Source organism: Sminthopsis crassicaudata, chromosome 3 (assembly GCF_048593235.1).
Source record: "Sminthopsis crassicaudata isolate SCR6 chromosome 3, ASM4859323v1, whole genome shotgun sequence".
Classification (NCBI taxonomy): domain Eukaryota; kingdom Metazoa; phylum Chordata; class Mammalia; order Dasyuromorphia; family Dasyuridae; genus Sminthopsis; species Sminthopsis crassicaudata.
In genome coordinates, this window is record NC_133619.1 from 185,374,248 (window position 1) to 185,399,314 (window position 25,067).

The 25,067-nt window shown below is 31.5% G+C and overlaps 1 protein-coding gene and 1 long non-coding RNA gene across 2 annotated transcripts in view; one reads left to right on the top strand and one right to left on the bottom strand.

Annotated features, from left to right (window-relative positions):
* Positions 1 to 25,067, bottom strand: part of SLC9A2 (solute carrier family 9 member A2) — a 117,549-nt gene that overhangs the window by 7,664 nt on the left and 84,818 nt on the right. The window contains exons 6-10 of the mRNA XM_074299713.1: positions 13,858 to 13,947; positions 13,089 to 13,159; positions 8,472 to 8,633; positions 3,452 to 3,548; positions 925 to 1,056 (exon numbers count right to left, since the gene is read on the bottom strand). Coding sequence (XP_074155814.1) covers positions 925 to 1,056; positions 3,452 to 3,548; positions 8,472 to 8,633; positions 13,089 to 13,159; positions 13,858 to 13,947 — 552 coding nt within the window. The remainder of the gene's footprint in view (positions 1 to 924; positions 1,057 to 3,451; positions 3,549 to 8,471; positions 8,634 to 13,088; positions 13,160 to 13,857; positions 13,948 to 25,067) is intronic.
* Positions 1,050 to 13,961, top strand: LOC141560917 (uncharacterized). Its single transcript, XR_012487897.1, has 4 exons — positions 1,050 to 2,467; positions 6,765 to 9,837; positions 11,967 to 12,067; positions 13,838 to 13,961. It is a non-coding gene; the product is annotated as an uncharacterized LOC141560917 (long non-coding RNA).

Genomic DNA, 25,067 nt, shown 5'->3' on the forward strand with positions numbered 1-25,067 from the left:
GTTAAACAAAAGAACATGTATACAACTGGAAGGAAAGTTTAAAAAAAATATGCTTTAGTTTTATAAAAGGATAATTCCCTTTACTAATACTAGCCAGTAACTATTCTGTAACTTAAAATTCTTAGACAATTACCTACAACCAGAGCATTACTATAGCAAAATAATTCTTAGTGCAAATACCAGAACCATTACTTTCTTTTTAAAATTTAGTAGTAGTTGTTCTAGAATTCTAGTATGTACTTATTTTGGCTAGATTAATTGGACTATGTTTTTAACAAAAGAATTCCTTATATGTATCCAAAATTAATATAGCTACAATTTTTCTTTATTTTAATTTTTATTCCTGGTTAGTATCCATTTATTTAATAATTATTGTATTTAATTAATTATTTATGTTAATTATTTAATTTTAATATTTAATTATATTTATTTTACTGGTTCCTATTTACATATATTTATTACATTCTGTTTAATTTTAAAAACATTTTAATTTTTCCAATTACATGTAAAGACAAATTTTGGCGTTCATTTAAAAATTTTTTTGAGTTCCAAATTTTCTCCTTCCTTTCACTGCTTCCTAAAAAAAGTGAGCAATTTAATATCAGTCAATTTGTGAAAGAAATTTTCTTTATTAGAAAAAAAAAGATTATGTTTACAATCACTCTACTACTGTCTAGCTTCATAAAGGATATTATAAATAGCAAATAATTCTCTTAATTTTTACAAGGCTTTTTTTTTTTTTGTAATGAAAAAATACATTGAAAAACTAAAGGTGAAAGTCACCCAAGTCTTTTTTTGTGTTCAAATTAGCAAAGTTGATAATATAAAATGGGAATTTATTCATCAGTCATTGCCAGCTAAACTTTCTTTGAAGTTCTGATCTCAGGTAATTTCAGGATTAGCTCAAAAGATACAAGTCATTACCCTTCTATCCCAGTTCAAGCTGTTGTCTTTTCTTATGCTTTCTCTCAAGCTATGCCGACGTCTGATCAGAATTTCTTTGGCTTGCCTTTCACTTGTATCTGTCGTCAAGTTGTGTCTGTTATAAGACAGTGTCTGAAAGGGAAACAAACAGTGAATCTTTAACAAAAATATTGACTGATGAGATCTGAGAAAAGTTAAAATTATAACACATATATTCTTGATTTTTAAAGTTAATTGGTATTTGACGTCTCAATGAAACAAAGAATACTTTTAAAATATGCATGTATATAATTTTTATAAGTTGGTCTTTTTCATAAATCAATTACTTTTGCAAAGGAAAAGAGAAATTGGTTAAGTAAATACTAGTCTGCACATCTTAGGTTAACAAGTTCTACTCAAGAAACAATGGAAAATATATTACAAAGTGTTATTTACAGTGAAAAAAATATGTATTTTTTTATTCCCAGAAAGTTAAATGCATTTTTGAATAAAATGATAAACAGTAAAATCTGCACCATTTTAGCCACAGGAGGGTGCCATCGTCTTTTGATTAAATTCCCTATTTAGCTATTTCAAGGCCTACTGTAGATTTCTATAGAAGAAATCCTTGTCATATCAAAAGGGTCTTAAAATGAGGCTTTTAAAATTTTTCAACATAGGTATAATGCCCATAATCAAAATCTTTCAGAAATATACAAAGATAGGAGTTTCCTATAATTATTTTTTTTTCATTTTTCAGATGTAAAGGATCTAATGGGATCATTGATTTAAAGTTGGAAGGGATCTTTGAGTCCATCTAGTCACTTATTTTCCAGTTGAGTAAACTGAGTTCAGTAGAAGCTAATCTAACTGACTTGCCTTAATTCACACAGGTAATAAATTGAAGAGCCAAGATTTGACTTCAGGTTCTCTAACTCCAATTCTTTGTACTATATAATGAGAAAGAATGAGAGGATGCCTCAAAGCAAAAATAGATATTAAAAGTGTGATGGGCTTGCACCATTCTACTCTTCTGCATTTATTAAGTAGAAACTGCCTCTTGCTCTTTTGTCTGGCATAGTGTCTGGCACATAGTAAATACTTGATAAATGTTTATTGATTAATTGATTGATTTTCTATGTATGTATTTTTTTTCCTTCTACTTTATAAGCTCTTTTAAGTCAAAGACAGTGCCATTTTTTTATTCTTGTATCCCTAATGCCTAGCATAATATTTTTCACATTGTAAGAATTAGTAAATAAATAAATGTTTCTTGAATTAAATAGAATTCATTGATAATGTAGGAAAAGATTATAGGGGGCTCTAAAAACCTAGGCAGAGGAATTGTCACATAGACAATCACTGTAGATTTTTAACATCAGGATGCCATGAAGTAGTACGATTTCAGAAATATTTGCCTGACATTCTTATTATTAATGATAATAATAAAAGTAAAAATGGCAAAAATAATAAGTATAGCTGATATTTATATCATTCTTTAAGGTTCTATGCATCAGAACAAATCAACTGTATTTGTATCCCTACTGTCTAGTATAATGTAAAGGTAAGTCACGGTTATGCTTTGTCTTGCCTAAAGTAATTTTGTAGAAAAGGATGGGGAAAATAACCATGAGTCCACTCATATATTATACTATGATTATATAACACTATGTTACACAAAAACACAGAGTTTTTTAGGAGTTGAATCATGTTATTTGAAGTTGCCAGGACACAGAACACAGGTTCAGTGGTCTTTAAAAAGAAAAGATACATTTGCCATCCCCTTTATCATGGCATTTAATAAATTTAGTTTAATTTAATAACTTTTAATATTTAATACATGTTTGTTAACTAATTTTAGGGTTTAAAATGTGACATATACATATATACATGTGTATTTATATATATGTATACATTTACATACACATATACATGCACATGTATCAATCTTCACAAAAATCCTATGATGGTAGGTTTTACAAGTATAATTAAACTCATTTTACAGAGGAGGACATTAAGGTTTAGAGTGGCTGAATTACTTTCTCAAGGGATTATGATTAAGAAGTGATCCTGATAAATGGAAAGATTGATAGGAGGCTATTATGCTTAAAGCATAATAGAAAAATTGACCTACAAAATGGAATGAAATAAAGAAAAGTGTTTGTCACAAAAATACAAATATTTTCAAAATATGATGCTGAAAGTAAAACTAGGACACGGCAATGGAGTATTAAGAGAAGAGTTGGAGATGGGAGCTATTTTGAAGGGACAACTGATGGAAGTTTGAAGAAATAAAAGACATACAGGAAAAAAAGTAAAGTATGACTTCAAAGTTTTAAGACTGGAGACATAAGAAAATCATGATACCAATGGCAGAAAAAAAGGAAGTTCCAGGGAAAACCTGGCTGAGTGGAATACTGATGAACTGAGCACAAAGATATGATGTGTATTTGAGGTGATGGCAGGTTGTCCAGTTAGAACCCAACTACAGGTTTTATCTTTCATTGAAAAATGTGAGATATATTGGTAAATATATTAAAATTCTTACACGTTGTCGTATTTGATAGAGATTCCTTGACAATATTTGTCGTATCTCATCCATTTCACCAGGGGTCAGTTTTCTTATTTTTTCCTCACGGTAATCACTGTAAAGGTTTGGAAAAAAACATTTTAAACATCTGATAAATATTGGAATGATAGATTCTTGTCTTCAAGGTTATAATGATCTGCAAAGAAAACAATCTTTTGAATATATTAAGTACTTCAAAAACTACTTAATTAAAAATTCAAAAATGGCATAGGGGTTTAGAAAGAGCACTATATTTGGAGTCAGAAGACTTAAATTCCTTCTTGCTCCTTATTTACTATGTGAATTTGGACAAATTACTTTACCTTGCTCATTACTTTACCTTAGTTTCATCACTGATAAAATGAAGAAACTGAACTAGATACTGTAAAAAACCCTATAGTTTTTCTCTAACCAAATGAATTATATCTATAAAATTTGAAGACAAGGTCCAAAGCGATGGCTTCCTGGAAAAGGGCCTCAACTCAAAACAAAACTGAATAGGATGGGTCGGATTTAGAAATGACTACTCTATAAGAAAAGCAAGACTTGGTTCTCTTCCAATCCAAAATATTTCCGATTATATTTTAACATATTTAGGGTAATACTGATGTAATAAAAGGGTAATAAGTGGTTTGCATGGCTCAGAACAAGGAAAGTTTAAGAGTAAGAGTTGTTCAATGTTTATGCAATATATCTCAAAAAGGATTTTTTTTGTTTGTTTTTTTTTAATTCAGCAAACATTTATTAAGCATCTTATGTGTGTGCCAAGCTGTGCTTGGTATATGATGAGATACAAAGCTTTATAGATCTTACAATCTAGTGAATGTGCAAATAATATAACATAAAATAATAAACACAAAGTACATAATTGAGGAAAAAATAAAGCTTATGTGAGGCATAAGAAAAATCATTAATGAGTAGATAATAATGATAATGAATTTGTTATAAGAATTCAAGTTTTATAATGTATCTACATCAAAACAGTTCTATAATGAGTGTGCTATATTATTATCCTTATTTTACAGATAAGGAAATTGAGGTACAGAGAAGTTATATGACTTATACAAGATCATAAAGAAAGTAAAATATCAGAGTGAGGACCCAATACAAGGCCTTCTGGTCAAATGTTCTTCCTATTCTGACATATTATCTCTTTTTAAGTTTGTTTTAATTATAGCTCTGGAAGGGGACATAAAGATCATGTAATGCAAGATTCTTATTTTATACACTGGAAAACTGAGTACCAAAGAGGTCACATGATTGACTAAAGAAGACTTTATATTGATATTTAAATTGGGCTTTAGAATATTCATAGGAATTCAACAGGCCAGGTGGAAAAGGATTAAGGAAAATTGGCATAGGTTGAGAAAAGGTATGGCAGTGAGAAGACCTATACAAGTATGTTTAAGGGACAAATGGGGATTCAAATTAGTTGAAGTATAAAATAAGTGGAAATGAATAATATAACATGAACTCAAAAACACAAAGTGCCACAGAGTATTGTTCAGTGTAAATAAGTTTTCCCCTATCATCTCAACTGGTTAAAGAGAACATATTCAGCTTTTTGCTTTCTGATATCCAAGTGAAAGCCACAGACAAATGTACTTCTGGACAAAGAGAAGCAGTACCAGAGTTCTCCTCTCCCTCATATGAAGGAAGATCTTTCCTTGGAAGAAACTCAGATCACACTAGAAGTTGCTGAAGAAGGATGCAAGTCTCAGAAAGTTGAGGTCTTGAAACAAGAGAATGAAAAAGAAATACTTTGGAAAGCAATCATAATAAACCAGTAAAATGGTGGAAGAAAAAGTGACTACAAAATGGAATGAAATAAAGAAAAGTGTTTGTCACAAAAATACAAATATTTTCAAAATACGATAATAAAAGTAAAAGTAATTTAGTCTGACAACTGACTTTCTTCTATATTTTCCCTTTTTAAATATTTGCAAAAGCCAGAGACGTTTTTTAAAAATTGACATAGGAATCTATAGGTAAATCCAAACTATATAAATCTAATAATCTGAGGAGATAAACAGAGAAATTATAAGTGTTTCACTCTTTGTCTAATAGAAAAAAAGGAAAAGAAAAGGGAACAGAAGGGAAGGGAATAAATGTAGAGTACTGTCAAATTGTAAAGGGCCTTGGATATCTGTAATGAATTTGAATGTTTTCCACTTTAAAAAAGGAAACAGTTTTATAGCAGAGTAATGACATCATCAAATCTATACAAAAGGAACATAAATCTGGCAGTGATGTGAAGGATGTATTGAAGAAGAGAAACAGTGAAGAAGGCCAGGGAGGAGGATATTAGTGTCAACTCTATGGTAATGAGAACCATATGGGTAACAATGGCAGTAGAGAGGAACAAAGAGACCACCAAAGATAAAAAGGAAAGACCTTAGTGACTATGAGAGTCATATGTAAAAGTGATATATGAGAGTTAAGGAAAACAAGAATGCAAGAAATCCAACAAGGAAGACTTTACAGGAAAGATTAAAGCTATTGATAGATAAATTTGAGAGACAATTATTTAGAAGTAAAGCCATGGAGTGAGATGGGAAGGAAGGAGAGGGAGGGAATTAGAGGAAAAGGAGTAAGAGAAGAGGATGAAGTACAGAGGAAGGGAGGAAAGGAAGATGAAGGGGAGGAGAGGACAATGGAAGGGAAGGAAAGAAGGAAAGGGGAAGGGAAGGAAGAGAGGAGAAAAAGCAAGTAGAGAAATAAGAGCTATAATCATTGCAGAAAGTTCCAATATTACTTCCCATTATAAATTATTATGGTACTTTGAAGAAAGCGACCATTTGAAAATCCAGAATTAAAAAAAAACAAAAAACTTTTAAGTAGTTGTAGCATACCAGCAGTTGTAAGTAAGAGGAACTGACTTTCAAAATAATCTGTACATCAAGTGTATTACCCAATGGACCAATGGTGATTTGTTAAAAGAGAACTAGGAATGTGTGGTATCCAGCAGAAAAAGAAAATACCAAAGGAGAAAATGGCTAGTGTCAGAAAGTCAATGTCACTGTGTTCTAATATTGCTTAGAGTAAGAATACATACATGGGTACAAATTCCAGTTCCTGAATTTATTAGCTAAAAATTCTGGTCAATTTTTCAAATTAAAACTTTATTTGTCCTATAAATAAAATGGGGATAATAAAGACTGCACAATCTACTTGTAAACTTTAATATACTATAAATTCAAATTTAATATACTGTAAGTTCAAATATAAACTGATAAAAGCTTTTGATCAATATATCTGATTATTAATTGCCCTTTTATTTTTATCTTTCCAGACACCATATTTTAGAACTTATATTCATGGATACTCCTGGAAGAATGTGGAATCCCAGAATAATTCAAAATCTTTTTTTACTAACATTTTATACAAGCAAATTATGATTAAAGTAGGTTTTAAGGCAAGTGAGCCAAATAATAGAAGATTGGGGTTCAATGTGGAAAAGGGCAGTAACATGGGGGAAATTGGCTTGATAGTTTAGAAGATAGTATGGGATGAGAAGGAACCTCAGGACTTACATGCTGACCTTGAATTTTAATTATATTAACATAGCTCCTTTCTACTTGACACTTGAGTCAGCATAGATCTAGCTGCTGCTTCTTAAAATAATAGGTTCCCCAAAGTATAAAAAACTGAAGGAATGGATCAACTCAACTTGTTATACAAGAACTATAACTGGAGGTAGTGTAGTTCATAGTGGTTGTTGAGTGAGAAGTTGTTGGTAGTAGTACTTAGTAATTTTTCAGTGGTGTCTGACTCTTTGTGGCCCCTTGTATGATTTTCTTAGCAAAGATACTGGAGTGGTTTGTCATTTCCTTTTCCAACTCATTTTACAGATAAAGAAATCTTCCAGACTCCAGGCCAGGTTTCCCCTCACTCACTTAGTTATCTTTTTTAAGTCATAAGACTTTTGTTCAAATCTTGTCTCTCATACTTATTATCTGTGTGATCTTGGGAAAGCCATTTAAGGTTTCTCCATCTTTATGATAAAGTGATTGAGCTGGATGTCCTCTGAGACTCCTATCAATTCTAGATTTTATAAATGTTATAAATTATGTCTATCTGCCACCAAATAGTTGTAGGCAGCAGTATGCTCTAGAAATAGAAAGGAATAGGGATTGGAACAGATTTGGGGGGGGGGGCAGTGGAGAACTTCAGATTAACTTTAACAATGCAGGTTTGCACCTTCTTTACAATTTATAGTCTTAGATTGCCAAGAATACTACAAGATTAAATGACTTGCCTGGCGACACAGAATTAGTGTGTATAAAAGGAGAGACATCAGACTTGTTTTCTATCCACAACACCATACTGGAACACAAAACTCACAATTTTATGGTCACCAAATTGCTCCTAATTTTTTATGTAAAATATGTAGGTACCTGTTTTTACTTATCTATCTATCTAGGTAATTTATTTCAAGTGTACTTTTTTTTAAGGATGAAAAAATCTAATTTCTTCATTCAAATGAATCATACACAAAGGACAAGTTCTTGTAGTCAATTGATTAATTCAGCAGCCTATTTATTTAGAATTCTTTTTATTGGCCTTAAGGTGAGATAACAAAGTATGACCCCAGAAAATAATGAGGTCCCCTACTTCCATAATCTTTGGTACTACAGCTACATAATTATGTGCAAGTTTATACTGGCAAATATAATATAGTTTCAAAATATTCAATTACAAAGAGTGAATATATTTTAATTTACGTTCAAGCAGTGAATTTCTAAAAGCAAATACTCTAATGGACAAATGAGCATTATTAGACTGTCCATCTCCCACCTCAAATTGACCTCTAAAAATCAGTAAGTACATTAATAGTTAAACCAGAAAATCTCTCAGGAACTCACCCTGTGATAAGTTCTCATTGCCATGTTTTTCAAGATCAGCTTTCCTTGAGGTTACTTATGCTTCCTGGGCTTTAAAGATTATTGCAAAAACACACATCCAGTATTGATAAATTTTTCTCCCAAATTATACTTACTTTAATGAAGCAATAGATGGCACTGTGCTCATCATCCCAGTCTCTGCCATCTCTATAGCATGCTTTATTTCCAGCTTCTTATACAATGAAACAATGCTTGACTTGGGTTGATTTTCCCTAATTAGAAGCTTCCTCAGGTATTTATCATCAAATTTTTTGAACCTGGAAGTAAAGTCAATTATTGTCACTGGCTAGGAAAAAAATGACAGCAGTAAAATGGAAATCATTGACAATTCTTTATTTTTAGAGAGCAATTCACATTACCAGCCAAGTTAAAAAAAAAAGTAGTATGTGTGCATATGTGTGTATATGCATATGCATTAACATTACATATATACATATTATTAATGTATGTATATATATACATATATACATATATGCTAAGCTATTTATAGAATGAAACAAAATTCCTGATGATGGTCTCTAGTTTAAAAAAGCTTGACTACTGTCCTTCTTTTATAGCAAAGGCTGTCCTACTATGCTAACCTCTGGGAATAATTATTGAAAAAGAATCATTTCTCAAGGGAGATATTGATAATACAGTAGCAAAGCAGATGTACAACTAGACTTGGGAACTAAAGAAAAGAATTCATGTAATTTTTTTCTTTTTTATAATTGTTCTGACTTGTATTTTAATTCACTGAAGCAGAATTCTTGGCAATAACACATCATACATTTTAACTTGCTTTTCTTTTCTTACAAAAGCTAAGCAAAAGGACAAACCCTCATTGAGATCAATAAAATGACATCTGATCTACTTAATTTGGATTTGGATTTGGGGTTGTTTTTTTTTGCTACGTCTTCCATCTACTTGCCAAACTACACAGACACTTGCTTCTTATTCCCAACATTAAAATCTCTACCTACTCTAAAAAGTTACAGCATGCCTGCCATATTCACTTTCATATCATCTCCTAGAGGCCAAATCATATTAGCAAGTTGTGGTATACCAGAAAAAAATTAGTAAGCCCTTCAGTTAAAATAAGTAGAATTCTACCACAACTCAAGCAACTATTCTCCCTTTCATCTTCTAAAAGCAGCAAAAGTTACAGAACCAATAACAAATTGTTAAATGTTCCATTACAGCACACCATCCAGGAGGATACTATTCATTCATTGATCAACTGGTCAATAGGCATTTATTAAACACCTACTAGGTCCTATTATGCTAACCTCTGGGAATACAAATACAAAGAATAAAATAATTCTTTCTTCTTAAAGAAGTTATATCCTAACAAGTTTTTTATACTTTGGATCTTGTAATTCAACCTGTTTTGCATCTATTTATCACATATAGCCTATATCTGTCTTCTCCCTGAAGATACTGAAAAGCACTTCACCAAATGAAAGCATTGTTGAAATCCAGGTAATTATATCTATGACTTTCCCTTGTTCTACCTGGTAACCTTAGTAACACTGTCTAAAAAGATTATGAAGTCATTCTGGTATGGCCTGTTTTTTGATGAATCTATATCCCTAATTTTTTTTTCTATGAACTGTACCCTAAATTCCAATCATTCCCTACACACATACTGTGTGTGCTTTAAAATCTCAATGTTCAACTTCAATTGTTACCTTAGCAATTTATATAATCCTGCCAAAATAACATATCACAGCTGATTCATGCCTGCTCATGCTATATAATTCCTGTTCATATCCTCCACTTGTTTGCCTTAGCAAGTTTACCTAACATCCTTTAAATTTTCTTCACTTGCTTCAGAAATTGCAAGGAGATATTTGTTCTCTCTTTATCTCTCACACTCATGTGACTGGTTCATCTTGTTTTTCAACAATGTTTTGTTTTTTGTTTTTTTTTCCTGGTGGCATTATTTACTACTGTTTTTCAAGGTTCCTTATTAGTTATATGTAGCAGTCTGCTTATACCCTCCATTCCTCTTTCCACACTGCCCTCTATATGACACTAACTTTCATCTTCTCAGATAACACCAACAGAATAATAGTATCATAAAATATGGGCTTTTATTTTTGGGAGAACCTTGGGGTCATTAAAAGGAGTTTTGTAATTTCCCCATTGCAGTTTCAATATATAATGAGTCTGTAAAAGAAACTTAAGTGGAAATTTGGGGGAGTTTTGCAGAAGCTATAGACTGTATGCAACACAGAAGAAATTTAGACATTAAGAAAGCATAAAATATATGTGTAGTATTGTATAATTTGATCAACATAAATTTTCTAAGGGATGCATAATTACCCCATGAAAGAAAAAAAAATTCAGATTTCTTCTCTGCTATGAAGGAAGGGCTAAAAAATTATATGTGGATTTTCTAGATTGCAGGGGCACTACATACCTAACTCCTTCCACAATATGGAAGGAATAACTGTAATTTTTACTTTTCAGCCTCCTATTTAATTTAAGACTCAATTCATTATCTATTTATATTATTTGTGCCAGAAAGTTAAACTGATGGATAAACTCCCTGTCTACCCAACTGCATGTCACAATCTAGGTCAGAGGGTTTTTAACCTGAAGTACGCAAATCCAAAATGGGTCAATGGTTAGATTTACAATGGTTATTTGAGCTTGATATGAATAAAATACATTTTTATTTTTACTAACCTCTACACGAATTTCCTTCAAACAGTAGTAGTATTAGGTTTCACCAGACTGTCAAAGGAGTCCATGAAAAAATTGGTCAAGGACTCTTGAGTTAAGCAATATGAAGGGACTTAGGCCAAAATATTTTTTAGTAATCATAAATCTATTCTAGGAATACTACAACATTCTCAGGCTTAATGCAACTGAGATAGTACTATATACAAAGGGGAGGACCTGAAAGTCTTCATCAATCACAGGTAATCCCTATTAAACTTGGACTCTGTACTAGTTCTCCCCCATTATGCCTTTAGGAAACAACTCTGGTAAATACAAATACTATCCTTTTATTCCTTTCCTGATGTTTATTATCATAGGGTTTTTAAACAAAGTTATCACCATCATCATGTAGTTCAAAGAATCTTAAAAATTCTCCTGTATGGTTTGGAAACATTTTATTTAAAAAGAGGTTTTAAGTCAGCAATTTGCTCTAATGAATCATTTAAAAACATTAAACAATTCATCAGAAATTAGCAAATATATTCTAAAAATCAAAGAAAAACCAAAAAAAGGTGGTGTTTAGGGGTTAATAATGGAGCACTAGACAAAGTCAGAATAACATAGGTTCAAACTCCATTTCAGATATTTAATGGATGTGAGACTCTGGAAAGGTTACTTTTAATATACAAGTTTCCTCATCTGTAAAATGAGGATACTGGACTTAATAGATTTTTAAGGTCGATATGATCTATGGTTGAAATATGAATTTAAGTTATATATAGTACTTTTAAAGTTAAATATTAATTAAATATTAAATGTAACAAGTTAACAAAATCATCCACTTTCTATGAATGACTTTTTCTTATTTATTTTTGTTACACTGATGTTATTCTCTCTCTCCCTCTTTCACTTCTCAATAATTCCGTCCTCCTTCAAAATAGAACTCTATATAAACAAGTAAATGAAGTTGAACAAAGCAAACAAATATGGGAGAATGATCAATTCATTCCAATGTACTAGTCCATCACATCTCCAATGAGAGGTAGGAAACATTTTATCACTGATCCTATAAAATCAATATCAATTGCCACACTGATCTGAATTTTGAAGTTGTTTTTTTTTTTAAGTTGCTTTCAATAACTGTGTTTATTGTGTAAACTGTTTTTCTGGTTCTGCTTATTTCATTCTACATGCCTTTTTTGTTTTATTTTTGTTTCTTTCTCACTCCTTTGTTCCCTCTTTCCTTTCCCTCTTCCCTACTTCCCTCCCTCTCTGCTTTCTTTCCTTCCTTTTCACCACTGATCAAATTTAAAACATCAGTTACTCTTTTTTCTCTTTACTACCTCTACATTTTTGAAGGTAGTATGTATACTGGGGAAGGAGTATTATTTATACTTCATGTATATTTCCCACAGTATCTAATGCAAAGCTGGAAAAAAAATAAATATACAAAGATTAATTATTTAATTGGCTGGTGAACTCTAGAAGTAATTACTAGTTCACAAAGCCACCAGTAAGTCATCAGAAGTAAAAATAAATGGATATTACATCTAACCTTATATCTATATATACATGTATAAAGAAATGCAAAAATATGTTAAGAAATAACATATTCTAAAGCTATGAAAACAGCTTTCACATTAAAGATGGATAGTACATAGAAACAGATATTTTGCTGGAGCTACAGATATAAATCTATATTCTATCCAATTTATTTAGCTATTTCCATCTAAAGTTTTATCTACATATCTATATTTTAAGGTAAAAGCTGTTATCAAATTTATAGAATACTTGTACTTATATGTTAACATATATTTGTAAATATTATATATAACAACTTATAACTTATATAAGTTATAACTTTATAATTTTTTCCTATTTACATAGCTATATCTATATGTATCCACACTTATCTATTTATTCTCAAAATTAGAACATTTCCATCCTTTATCCTTGCTGATGTTCTATGCTTTTAAAGGTCATCCAGTGATTAAACTTTCAAACTTGTTTTCTAAATTGTTCAGGTCCAATCAAATAAGACAGATTCATAAAAGCAGTCTTACCTATCTCTCCAAAAGTTGTGACCCCAATGTCCACATACATCTTCAATCCCAGTCTTTACATGATCAAAAAACTAAAAAAGAAAAAGCACATTGATAATACAAGTCTCTAGATACCATGTATCTTTAGTCACTTAACTGTTTTCAAATCTATAGAATATCTGTACTTCTTAACATATTTTTGCATTTGTTTATTTATACATTAATAGTCATTTAACTCATAATATCAGCTTCTTAATTTTACATAATTTTCTAAAAATTTCTTTTATAAAAAAATTAAATAATCATTAATATGAGATTTCATGAGAGTTCACATATTTATTACATATTATATATGAGAGTTTTACATATTTTACAAATTGTCATGGAACAATATTAAAGATATTAATAAGCATCTCAATAAAGAAATGCTTTTGCAAGTCTGGCATTATAACAAATGCCAGAAACATGATGAATTCCTGCTTGCTCTATCTTCATTTTGGAATTTATTAGGCTTAGCTGGGGTATGACCCATTATTCTGACCCTCCTCACATTCCTAAATCCATTACTGAATCTTTTCATCCCATGATTGTTTCATTTATCTCAGTATAGGAGAAATATATATATATGTATATGTATATATATATATATATATATATATATATATATATATATGTATGTATATATATATATATATATATATATATCAGACATATTTCTGTACATTTAAGCTATGGAATTAATTTTTTTTCATTTCTCATTAAAATTGTAGTTCTGAAGTAAAAAACATACCCGACAATGAATTTCTTCACTGACAGCTGGCTGCTTCTTATTTGACCTCTTCACATCAAGGAACTCCACTAGTGGTCGAATTGTTATTCCCTAAACAGGAAGTGATAGATTGTCTCATGAAGAAAATGGAGAGATGGACTAATATATAGAATGAGACATGTTTGGGAATATGGTCAATGTATGCATTTATTTTACTTGACTCAGCTAGTTTGCATTTTTTTCTTCAAGGACATGGGAAAATGAAAAATAAAAGATAATTGAAAAAAAAAGAGAGAAGTGAAATTTACTGAAATGTCATGATCAGATCTCTGCTTAAGAAAAATTACTTTAGCAACTGCCAGAAGAATGGACTGGGAGGTAGGGAGAAAAGATTGGAATCAAGGAGATCAATTAGGAAACAATTAAATTTCAGTAAAGATGTTCTTTATAATCATGCTGTGAAAATCAAATTAAAGCAAAAGATTTTATATTGTGCTACCATATAACAATAATTTTTATATAATAATAATTTTATATAATAATAATTTTTGTTAACAAAAATTACCCTCCAGAAGATGGAAGAGAGTAGACACTCTTTTTGCTGACCTCCTCAACCTTCTCTCAAACCAACAGCAGATTAAGCTGTTTGTAGTGCAAAACCCCACAAACATTTGGAGTACAACAAATTTCCAGAAGAAGATACTTTGGAAGAACTTCAGAATAGGTCTGTTTCAATTGAGCAGGGGGGGCAGTCTGCCTAGCCCAATTTGTAGCATAAAGAATCCATGGTAAGGAGCTGAGACAAGAGCCAGAGCGTTGCTGCATCCAAGCATCAGAGAATCTTCTGTGAGTCTCTTAAGCTACTCTATCCTGACTGCAAGTAAGTGTTTAGCACATTTGCTGTAAGACACTCAAAAGCCAATTCAAAAGGCAAATTGTAAGCCACTGAGGCCTGAAAGAATGGGACCTGCTGCCAGTTCCCAGTACCAAAAGTCAGTCAGCAGAACTGCCACAGGGCAAATTAAAGTAGCTGTCGCCCCTTTGCCTTAAGAGCAGACCTCAAAAAAATGAGCAAAAAAAGCAAAAGTATTCTGACTGTAGACAGCTTTTATGGGGAGAGAGAAGAACAGACCTAAAACCCTGAAATTCCTAAAGGCAAATCAACTCCAGATGAAGCCCCAAAATCTGATATGAGCTGGCACTCATTTCACAAGGCTTTCTTGGAAGATTTCAAAATGGATCTTAAAAGAGAGTTAGAAGAAAAATGGGGAAAGGAAATGAGATCTTTGCAAGAGGGTATGGAAAAGGAAAAATAGAAATTATCTGAAGAAAATTCCTTAAAAATGATGAAATGGGAAAAGCATATAAGTCCCTACAAAATAGTTATGAAAAAGAAACCAATTCATTGAAAAACAGAATTTGTGAAATAGAAAAAAAAATGCAATAAACAAAACAACTCATTTAAAAGTTCAATTGGCCAAATACAAAAGGAGCTTAAAAAAGGTAACTGAAGAAAATAATATACTAAAAATTAGAATTGAACAAATGGAAGTGAATGACTCAATAAGACTTCAAGAATCAGTCAAGGAAGACCCCAAAAATGAAAAAAAAAAAAAATAGAAGAAGAATATGTGAAATACCTCATTGGAAAAACAATTGAGCTGGAAAATAGATATAGGAGAGATATTCTAAGGATTATTGGATTTCCTGAAAACTGTGATAAAAAAAAAAAAAGAACCTAGACATCATCTTTCAAGAAATTATCAAGGAAAAACTGCCCTGATATCCTAGAACAAGAAGGTAAAGTAGATATTGAAAGAATTCACTAATCACTTCCTGAAAGAGATCCGAAAATGAAAACTCCAAGAAAAATCAGAACTAAATTTCAGAATTTTTGGACCAAGGAAAAAGTATTGCAAACAGCCAGAAAGAAACAATTCAGATATTAAGAAGCCACAATCAAGTTTACCCAGGATCTAGTAGCTTCCCTTAAAGGATGGAAGGGCCTGGAATTTGATATTCCAAAAGGCAAAGGAACTTGGATTGCAGCCAAGAACCAACTATCCAGCTAAATTGAGCATTATCTATCAGGGAAGAAGACAGACATTCAATGATACAAGTGAATTTCATTTATTTCTGATGAAAAAATCAGAGTTGGACAAAAAAATCTGATCTCCAATTACAGAACTCAAGAGAAGCATAAAAAGGCATAGTAAAGAACTCTTCAGAATTATATCTCTATTATGGGTATTCTTAGAGAGTATGTAATTTGATTTTATTATGATAATAGAAAAAGAAACTAGAGGTGGGAAGGGAATTGAAGGGAAAAAAGGAAAATGGAGGTAAAATGAGGGAAATTACAACTCATGAAGAGGCAAAGAAGATCTATTATAATTGAAAGAAAGAAGGGAGGGGGATAAGCATTGTGTGAATCTTACTCTCATCAGATTTGGTTCAAAGAGAGAATATCAGACATATTTCATTTCACAGAGAAACTTGTCTCACTTTATAGGGAAGTGGGTTGGGAAAGGAGAGAGAAAGGGAGAAATTAACAGAAGAGAAAACAGAAGTAGTAGGAGGGGTATAAGAAAAAGGGAGGAGCTATAAAGGGGGAGAGCTATTTGAGGGAGGTAGTAGTCAGAAACAAAATACTGAGAAGCAGGGAAGGAGGAAAGAAAAGAGAAATTATTTATTTTAACTGTGAATGGGATGAACTCTCCCCTAAAATAGAAGTGGATAGCAGACTGGATTAAAAGCCAGAATCCTGCAATACACTATTTACAAGAAACACATTCATAGTGTGATACATACAGAATAAAAGGAAAAGGCTGAAACAGAATCTATTATGCTTCAGTGAAGTTAAAAAAAAAAAAAAAAAGACAGGGGTAACTATCCTGATCTCAGATCAAGTAAAAGGGAAAATATATCTATTTAAAAGAGATAAGGAAGGAAACTATATCTTACTAATAGGTACCATAGATGATTAAGCAATATCAATACTAAACATATGCACCAAGTAGTATTGCATCCAAATTCCCAGAGGAGAAGTTAAGAGAGTTGCAAGAAGAAATAGACAGCAAAATTATACTAGTAGGAGATCTCAAATTTGCCCTCTCAGAACTAGATAAATTGAACCACAACAAAATAAATAACAAAGAAGTTAAGGAGGTAAATAGAATTTTAGAAAAGTTAGGTATAATAGATCTTTAGAGAAAATTGAATAGAGACAGGAAGTTTATTTTTTTCTCAGCAGTTCATTGACCCTTTGACAAAAATCGATTTATGTATTAGGGCACAAAAACCGCAACATCAAACGCAGAAATACTAAATGCATTTTTTCAAATCTTAATGCAATAAAAATTATAAGCAATAAAAGTCCAGGAGAAAATAAATCAAAAATTAATTGGAAACTAAATAATCTAACTTTAAAGAATGAAGATGGGTGAAACAACAAATCATAGACACAATAACTTCATCTAAGAGAATGGCAATGAGACAATATTCCAAAATTTGTGGGATGCAGCTAAAGTGGTTATTAGGGGGCATTTTATATCTTTAGATGCTTACTTGCATAAAATAGAGGATGAAAAGATCAGTGAATTGGGTTTACAACTAAAAAAAAACTAGAAAAAGAACAAATTAAAAACCCTCAAAACCAAATTTGAAATTCTAAAAATAAAAGGGGAGATTAATAAATGAAAATAAGAAAGTTATTGAATTAGTAAATAAACTAAGACTTGGTTTTATGAAAAAATACATAAACCTTTAGTTAATTTGATTAGAAAAATTTAAGAAGGAAATCACCACAAAATCACATGATCATCTCAATACATGCAGAAAAAGGATTTAATAAAATCCAACACCCATTCCTATTAAAAAACACTAGATAGTATAGGAATAAATGAACTTTTCCTTAAAATGATAAATAGCATCTATTTAAAAGCATAAACAAGCATCATATGTAATGGGGACAAATTACAACCATTCCCAATAAGATCAAGGGTGAAACAAGATTGCCCACTATCATCATTACTATTCAATATTGCATTAGAAATGTTAGTTTTGGCAATAAGAAATGAAAAAGAGATTAAAAGAATTAGAGTACATAATGAGGAAACCAAATTATTATTCTTTGCAGATGATATGATGGTATTCTCAGAGAACCCTAGAGAATCAGCTTAAAAACTACTAGAAACAATTCACAACTTTGGCAAAGTTGCAGGATACAAAATAAATCCACATAAATCATCAGCTTTTTTATATATTACCAACAAAGTCCAGAAACAGAGATATAAAGAGAAATTCCATTTAAAATAACTGTCAATAGTATAAACTATTTGGGAATCCATCTGCCAAGGGAAAGTCAGGAACTATATGAGCAAAGCTACAAAACACTTTCTACACTAATAAAATCAGATCTAAACAATTAGAAAAATATCAAGTGCTCATGAGAGCATTTGACAATGACAATATGACATATTGACAAATGACAATACTCCCTAAATTAATCTACTTATTTAGTGCTATATCAATCAAACTCCCAAGAAATTATTTTACTGACCTAGAAAAAAATAACAATAAAATTCATCTGGAAGAACAAAAGGTCAATAATTTCAAGGAAATTAATGGAAAAAAATGCCAATAAAGGTGCCTAGCTGTGCCAGACCTAAAACTATATTATAAAGCAGCAGTCATCAAAACCATTTGGTACTGGCTAAGAAATAGGGTAGTGGAATAGCAATCTAGTGTCTGACAAAGCCAAAGACCCCAGCTTTTGGGATAAGAACTCACTATTTGACAAAAACTGCTGGGAAAATTGGAAACTTCCCTGGGAGAAAGTAGGAATTGATGCACACCTAACATCATATACCAAGATAAGTCATGGACTCATGACTTAGACATAAAGAGTGATAATATAAGCAAATTAGGAGAACATATGATCATTTACCTCTCAGATCTATGGAGAAGGAAGGAATTTGTGACCAAAGAAGAACTACAGACCATTATTGATCACTAAACAGATAATATTGATTATATCAAGTTAAAAAAATTTTTGTACAAACAAAACTAATGCAGACAAGATTAGAAGGGAATAAACTAGGAAAACATTTTTATATTCAAAGATTCTGATAAAGGCCTCATTTCTAAAATATACAGAGAATTGATTCAAATTTAGAAGAATTCAAGCCATTCTCTAATTAATAAATGGTTAAAGGATATGAACAGATAATTTTCAGATGAAGAAGCAGAAACCATCTTTAGTCATGAAAAGATATTCTAAATGATTATTGATCAGAGAAATGCAAATTAAGACAACTCTGAGGTACTGTTATACACCTCTCAGATTGGCTAAGATGATAGGAAAAGACAAGGATGAATGTTGGAGAGGGTATGGGAAAAGTGGGACACTGATACATTCTCCATTCAGGAGAGCAATGTGGAATTATGCCCAAAGAGTTATTAAACTGTGCATACCCTTTGATGCATCAGTATTTCTATTGGGATTATATCCCAAAGAGATCTTAAAGGAGGGAAAGGGAGCCACATATGCAAAAATGTTTATGGTAGCCCTTTTTGTAGTGGCAAGCAAGAAACTGGAAACTGCGTGAATGTCCATCAGTTGGAGAATAGCTGAATAAGTTATGGTATATGAATGTTATGAAATATTATTGTTCTATAAGAAGAAACAATCAGCAGGTTGATTTTAGAGAGGCCTGGAGAGAGTTACATGAACTGATGCTAAGTGAAATGAGCAGAACCAGGATTTCATCATACTCGGCAACAGCAAGAATATGATGATCAATTCTGATGGATGTGGCGCTTTCCAACAATGAGATGATTGAGGCCAGTTCCAATGATCTTGTGATGATGAGAGCCGTCTACACAGAGAGAAGACTGTAGGAACAGAATGTGGATGATAATATAGTATTTTCACTTTTTTCATTGTTTGCTTGAATTTTATTTTTTTCTGCTCATTTTTTTTTCTTTTTGATTGGATTCTTCTAATGCAGCAAAGTAATTGTATGAATGTATATGCCTATATTGGATTTTTACCTATATTGGATATTTTTACTATGTTTAACATATACAGGATTACTTGCCATCTAGGAGAAGGGGTGGAGGGAAAGAAAAGAAATAGGAACACCAGGTTTTGCAAGGGTCAATGGTGAAAAATTATCCTTGCATATGTTTTGAAAATAAAAAGCTTCAATAAAAAAATTCCCTTCCAAAAATTTATCCCTGGATTCATTACATTATCCTTTCTAATAATCAATATTTGGATATAATGAAAACAGACTTTTTAAAAAATAGGCTAAAGCAAACATATTTTTATCATTTTACTTGTTTTTTTTAATTCCCCAATTTTTCAATTATAAAATATTGATTCCTTTGTAGGGTGGATTCAATTAAAGTGGCCTTCTTCTGGTGCCAGTTTTTCTTGAATATTGCCAACCTCATGTGTTATATATAATAAATACAAATTAATTTTGGGCTGAGAGAAGATAAATCAGTAGGTAATTTAAAATGATCATCAATGTACAATCAAATATAGTTGTTTTTTTTTTTTTAATTTGGTATGTTTTCACTTGGCAAGTGTTTCATCCCATGCTGGTTTACTCCTGCCTCCCAGCAAATTTCTAACCTCTCTCTGTCTCCTCCACCAATATTATCTCAAGAGGCATACATCCCTGAGGATGCAAAGCAATTAGCTAAAAATAAACATTTCTCAAATTGACTACTCTGCCTTTACCATTTGCCATTCTGTCTTAGAAGACCTTTCAAAAGAGATGATTGATTTTGATCATCTGATATATGAAGCATCTTCTATTCAATCTTAATTTTATTCTGATACTTTTTAAATATTTCAAAATGTTTGTAATTTCATCCCTGTTTGTTCTTAAAGCTTAGCAAGAAAAATTTTATCACTGAATAATTAGTCTTCTAGTATTAATGCTTAATGTACTTAAGATAGCTTTCATATATTAACCACAGATTTTCACTGAACCAGAATGTCTGTTCTGATCTGTTGGTTTTGGCTCCAACTATCATTGACAAACTCCTCATTGCAATGAGGTGAGGATTTTAATAGAAACAAAATAGCAATTGATGAAAATTCCAAAAGGGATATGTGTTCTAATTTTTTAACACGTCAATCAGAATTGGCACAGAAAGTTATAGAAAATGTAATGTAAATATTTGAAAGTTCTTTACAAATTTAACCAGAAATAATAAAGTAGACATGATTTCACAATTGAATAACACATTCATGTATGAGTGTATATAAATGTATAACTTGAAATATCTCAATTATTTTTAAAAAAATTTAGTGGCATTATTCCCTGCCATTGGCAGTGATAACCTAGGCATGATGGTATCCATTGATTAAAAATTCAACTACTCCCAATTACTAGAAACAATTATAGCTTAGACATTTGAATAACATCTGGTCCTTACTGACTAAATAGCTTAATTGGGAGAACAGTAGGCTGAAGAGCTAATGTTTCAATTCTGGGTTTCAACTGAAAAAAAAGTTATAGCAGCAATGATAGAGTACTAGGCCTGGAATCAGAAAGATATGATAAATCTGGCCTCAGACACTAGCTGCAGGATCCTGTACAAGATTAATCTCTGTTTGCCTTAATCCACTGAAGAAGGAAATGACAAATCACTGCCAAGAAAATTCCACAGACCATATGGTTCATGAGGACATGTAGAGTCAGATACTACTAAACAATAACAACAACTGATCCACATATCCATATATATACATATATATATATATATATATATATATATATATATATACATATATATATATATATATATATATATAATTCCAGTTTATTGGTGCATTTATAGATATTGATTCAATATGAGAAATCAAGATTATTGCTAATTAAGTTTCACTGATACTCTGAAGAAGCAATGTGAAAGAGTGGAAAGAGATCTGGGTTGAAGTTAAAAGAGACATGGATTTGAATCTGTCCCTATATGAACATGTCCCCATGGACAAGTCACTTAACCTCACGAATCTTCAGTTTCCATATTTATAGAAGGAGAGATTAATAAATATTTCAAAAGACTGCTTTAAAATTCTAATCAAAATTTAGCTATTATTAAATTGTTTATAAATGCCCATTTAAAAATTCTATTTACTAAAAATTTTTACCCTAAAATTTTCATGCTGTGAATTATTTGTAGCTGTTATGTCATCCTTTAAGTGAGTAATGATTTTTTTAAAAAAATTCTCTTTCTACAGTCTTCTAAAATATTTTTGGCTATCTATTTCTAAAGCCGGCATATGGTCTTCCTATATTTCATGGCAGTTACATTTCCCTGAGATTGAAGTAGATGCAAAAGCTCAGCGACAAAATCTGGGGAAAGCTAAGATGGAATGTTGCTCAGAACCATATGATTTTAACTTAGGAAATATTTAACTTTTTTCTTTTCTTTCTAGATGAAAGCTTTAAAAGGTAAGGTTATATCTTGAAAGTTTCACTTTCTGGGTTTTGCTCATATGTTCTGAAACTCTACAAAGAATGAGTTAAATTCCTATTATGTGTACTAGAACCATGAATGGAACTCTTCATGGTAAAGCCTTACTGAATACAATTAAGGAAATAGGAAGCAGAAATTTCAATTGCAGTTGGATTAAGATCTTGTGGCCCATCCCACCCAATAATGTGAATGAAAAGAGAAAACTGCAAAGCGAAAATGAAGATTTTCTTTTTCATTTCTTTTTGTTAATACCTTTTAAAAAGCTTTAGATTCTAACTTGGAAAGAAAGAAAATAAAAACTGCCAACTTGATGACTGCACCAGATGAATCTGAAACAGTATGGTCATCTATGAAAAGAAATGGATAATCATTTCATATATCATATACTTGTGATCATTGAAAGAATTTGGCTATAGTGGTAGAGTGTATTAAATGCTGAGTCTAAACTCAGAAAAACTCATTTTCCAGAGTTCAAATCTGACTCCAGATACTTACTAGCTGACTAATGCTGGACAAGTCATTTAACCCTATTTTCCTCAGTTCCTCAACTGTAAAATCAGTTGGATAAGGAAATGGCAAAACACTCCAGTATCTTTGTCAAGAAAACCCTGACTGGCTGAAATAAAAATAAAATAAAATCATCATATTTGTTAACACCTGCAATAATAAAAGTCACTAAAATGAAGGGAAAAAAAAATCATGTTTTGCTAATAATAGAAGGAAAACACAATTGCTCAGTGTAAGCAAACTGATAAAATGTCTGCACTGAGTATCAAAATATATGAAAAACAAGATGCATATGAACTGGAAACTTAGTAAATACCCATCAATTGGAGAATGAATAAGTTATAGTATATGTATGTTATGAAATATCATTTTTCTATAAGAAACAAACACCAAGGTCTAGCTGTAACTGATCTAAAGCTACACTATAAAGCAGCAGTCACCAAAACCTTTTGGTATTGGCTAAGAATCAGACCAGTCGATCAGTGGAACAGATTAGGTACACAGGACAAAATACGATACAACTATAGCAATCTAGTGTTTGACAAACCCAAAGATACCAACATTTGGGATAAGATTTCATCATTTGAAAAAAACTGTTGGGAAAACTGGAAATTAGTATGACAGAAATTAGATATGGACCCACACTTAACACCACATACCAAGATAAGATCAAAAATATTTAGGCATAAAGAATGAGGTCATAAACAAATTAGAGAAACAGAGGATAGTCTACCTCTCAGATCTGTGGAGGAGGAAGGAATTTATGACCAGAGGAGAACTAGAGATCATTATTGATCACAAAATAGAAGATTTTGATTACATCAAACTAAAAAGCTTTTGTACAAACAAAACTAATGCAAACAAGATTAGAAGGGAAGTAACAAATTGGGAAAATATTTTTACAGTTAAAGGTTCTGATAAAGGCCTCATTTCCAAAATATATAGAGAACTGACCCTAATTCATAAGAAATCAAATCATTCTCCAACTGATAAATGGTCAAAGAATATAAACAGACAATTTTCAGATGATGAAATTGAAATTATATCCACTCATATGAAAGAGTGTTCCAAATCACTACTGATCAGAGAAATGCAAATTAAGACAACTCTGAGATACCACTACACACCTGTCAGATTGGCTAAGATGACAGGAACAAATAATGATGAATGGTGGAGGGGATGTGGGAAAACTGGGACACTAATACATTGTTGGTGGAGTTGTGAAAGAATCCAGCCATTCTGGAGAGCAACCTGGAATTATGCTCCAAAAGTTAGCAAACTGTGCATACCCTTTGACCCAGCAGTGCTATTACTGGGCTTATATCCCAAAGAAATACTAAAGAGCGGAAAGAGACCTGTATATGCCAAAATGTTTGTGGCAGCTCTTTTCGTAGTGGCTAGAAACTGGAAGATGAATGGATGCCCATCAATTGGATAATGGTTGGGTAAATTATGGTATATGAATGTTATGGAATATTATTGTTCTGTAAGAAATGACCAGCAGGATGAATACAGAGAGGCTTGGAGAGACTTACATCAACTGATGTTGAGTGAAATGAGCAGAACTAGGAGATCATTATACACTTCAACAACAATACTGTATGAAGATGTATTCTGATGGAAGTGGAAATCTTCAACATAAAGAACATCCAACTCACTTCCAGTTGATCAATGATGGACAGAAACAGCTACACCCAGAGAAGGAACACTGGGAATTGAATGTAAACTATTTGTACTAATCTCTTTCTACCCAGGTTACTTATACCTTCGGAATCCAATTCTTAACGTGAAACAAGAAAATTGGATTTACACACATATATTGTATCTAGGTTATACTGTAACACATTTAATATATATGGGATTGCCTGTCATCTAGGGGAGGGAGTAGAAGGAGGGAGGGGAAATTTTGGAAAAATGAATACAAGGGATAATGTTATAAAAAAAATTATTCATGCACATATAGTCAAAAAAATTTTTATAACTATGAAATTAATAAAAAAAGAAAGAAACAAACACCAAGATAATTTCAGAAAGGCCTAGAGAGACTTACATGAACTGATGCTAAGTGAAGTAAGTTGAACCAAGAGAAGTTTGTATGTGATGATCAACTCTGATGGATGTGACTTGTTTCAGCAATGATTCAGGCCAACTCCAATAGACTTGTGATGGAGAGAGCCATCTGCATTCAGAAAGAGGACTAGGGAGACCATATATGAATCACAACA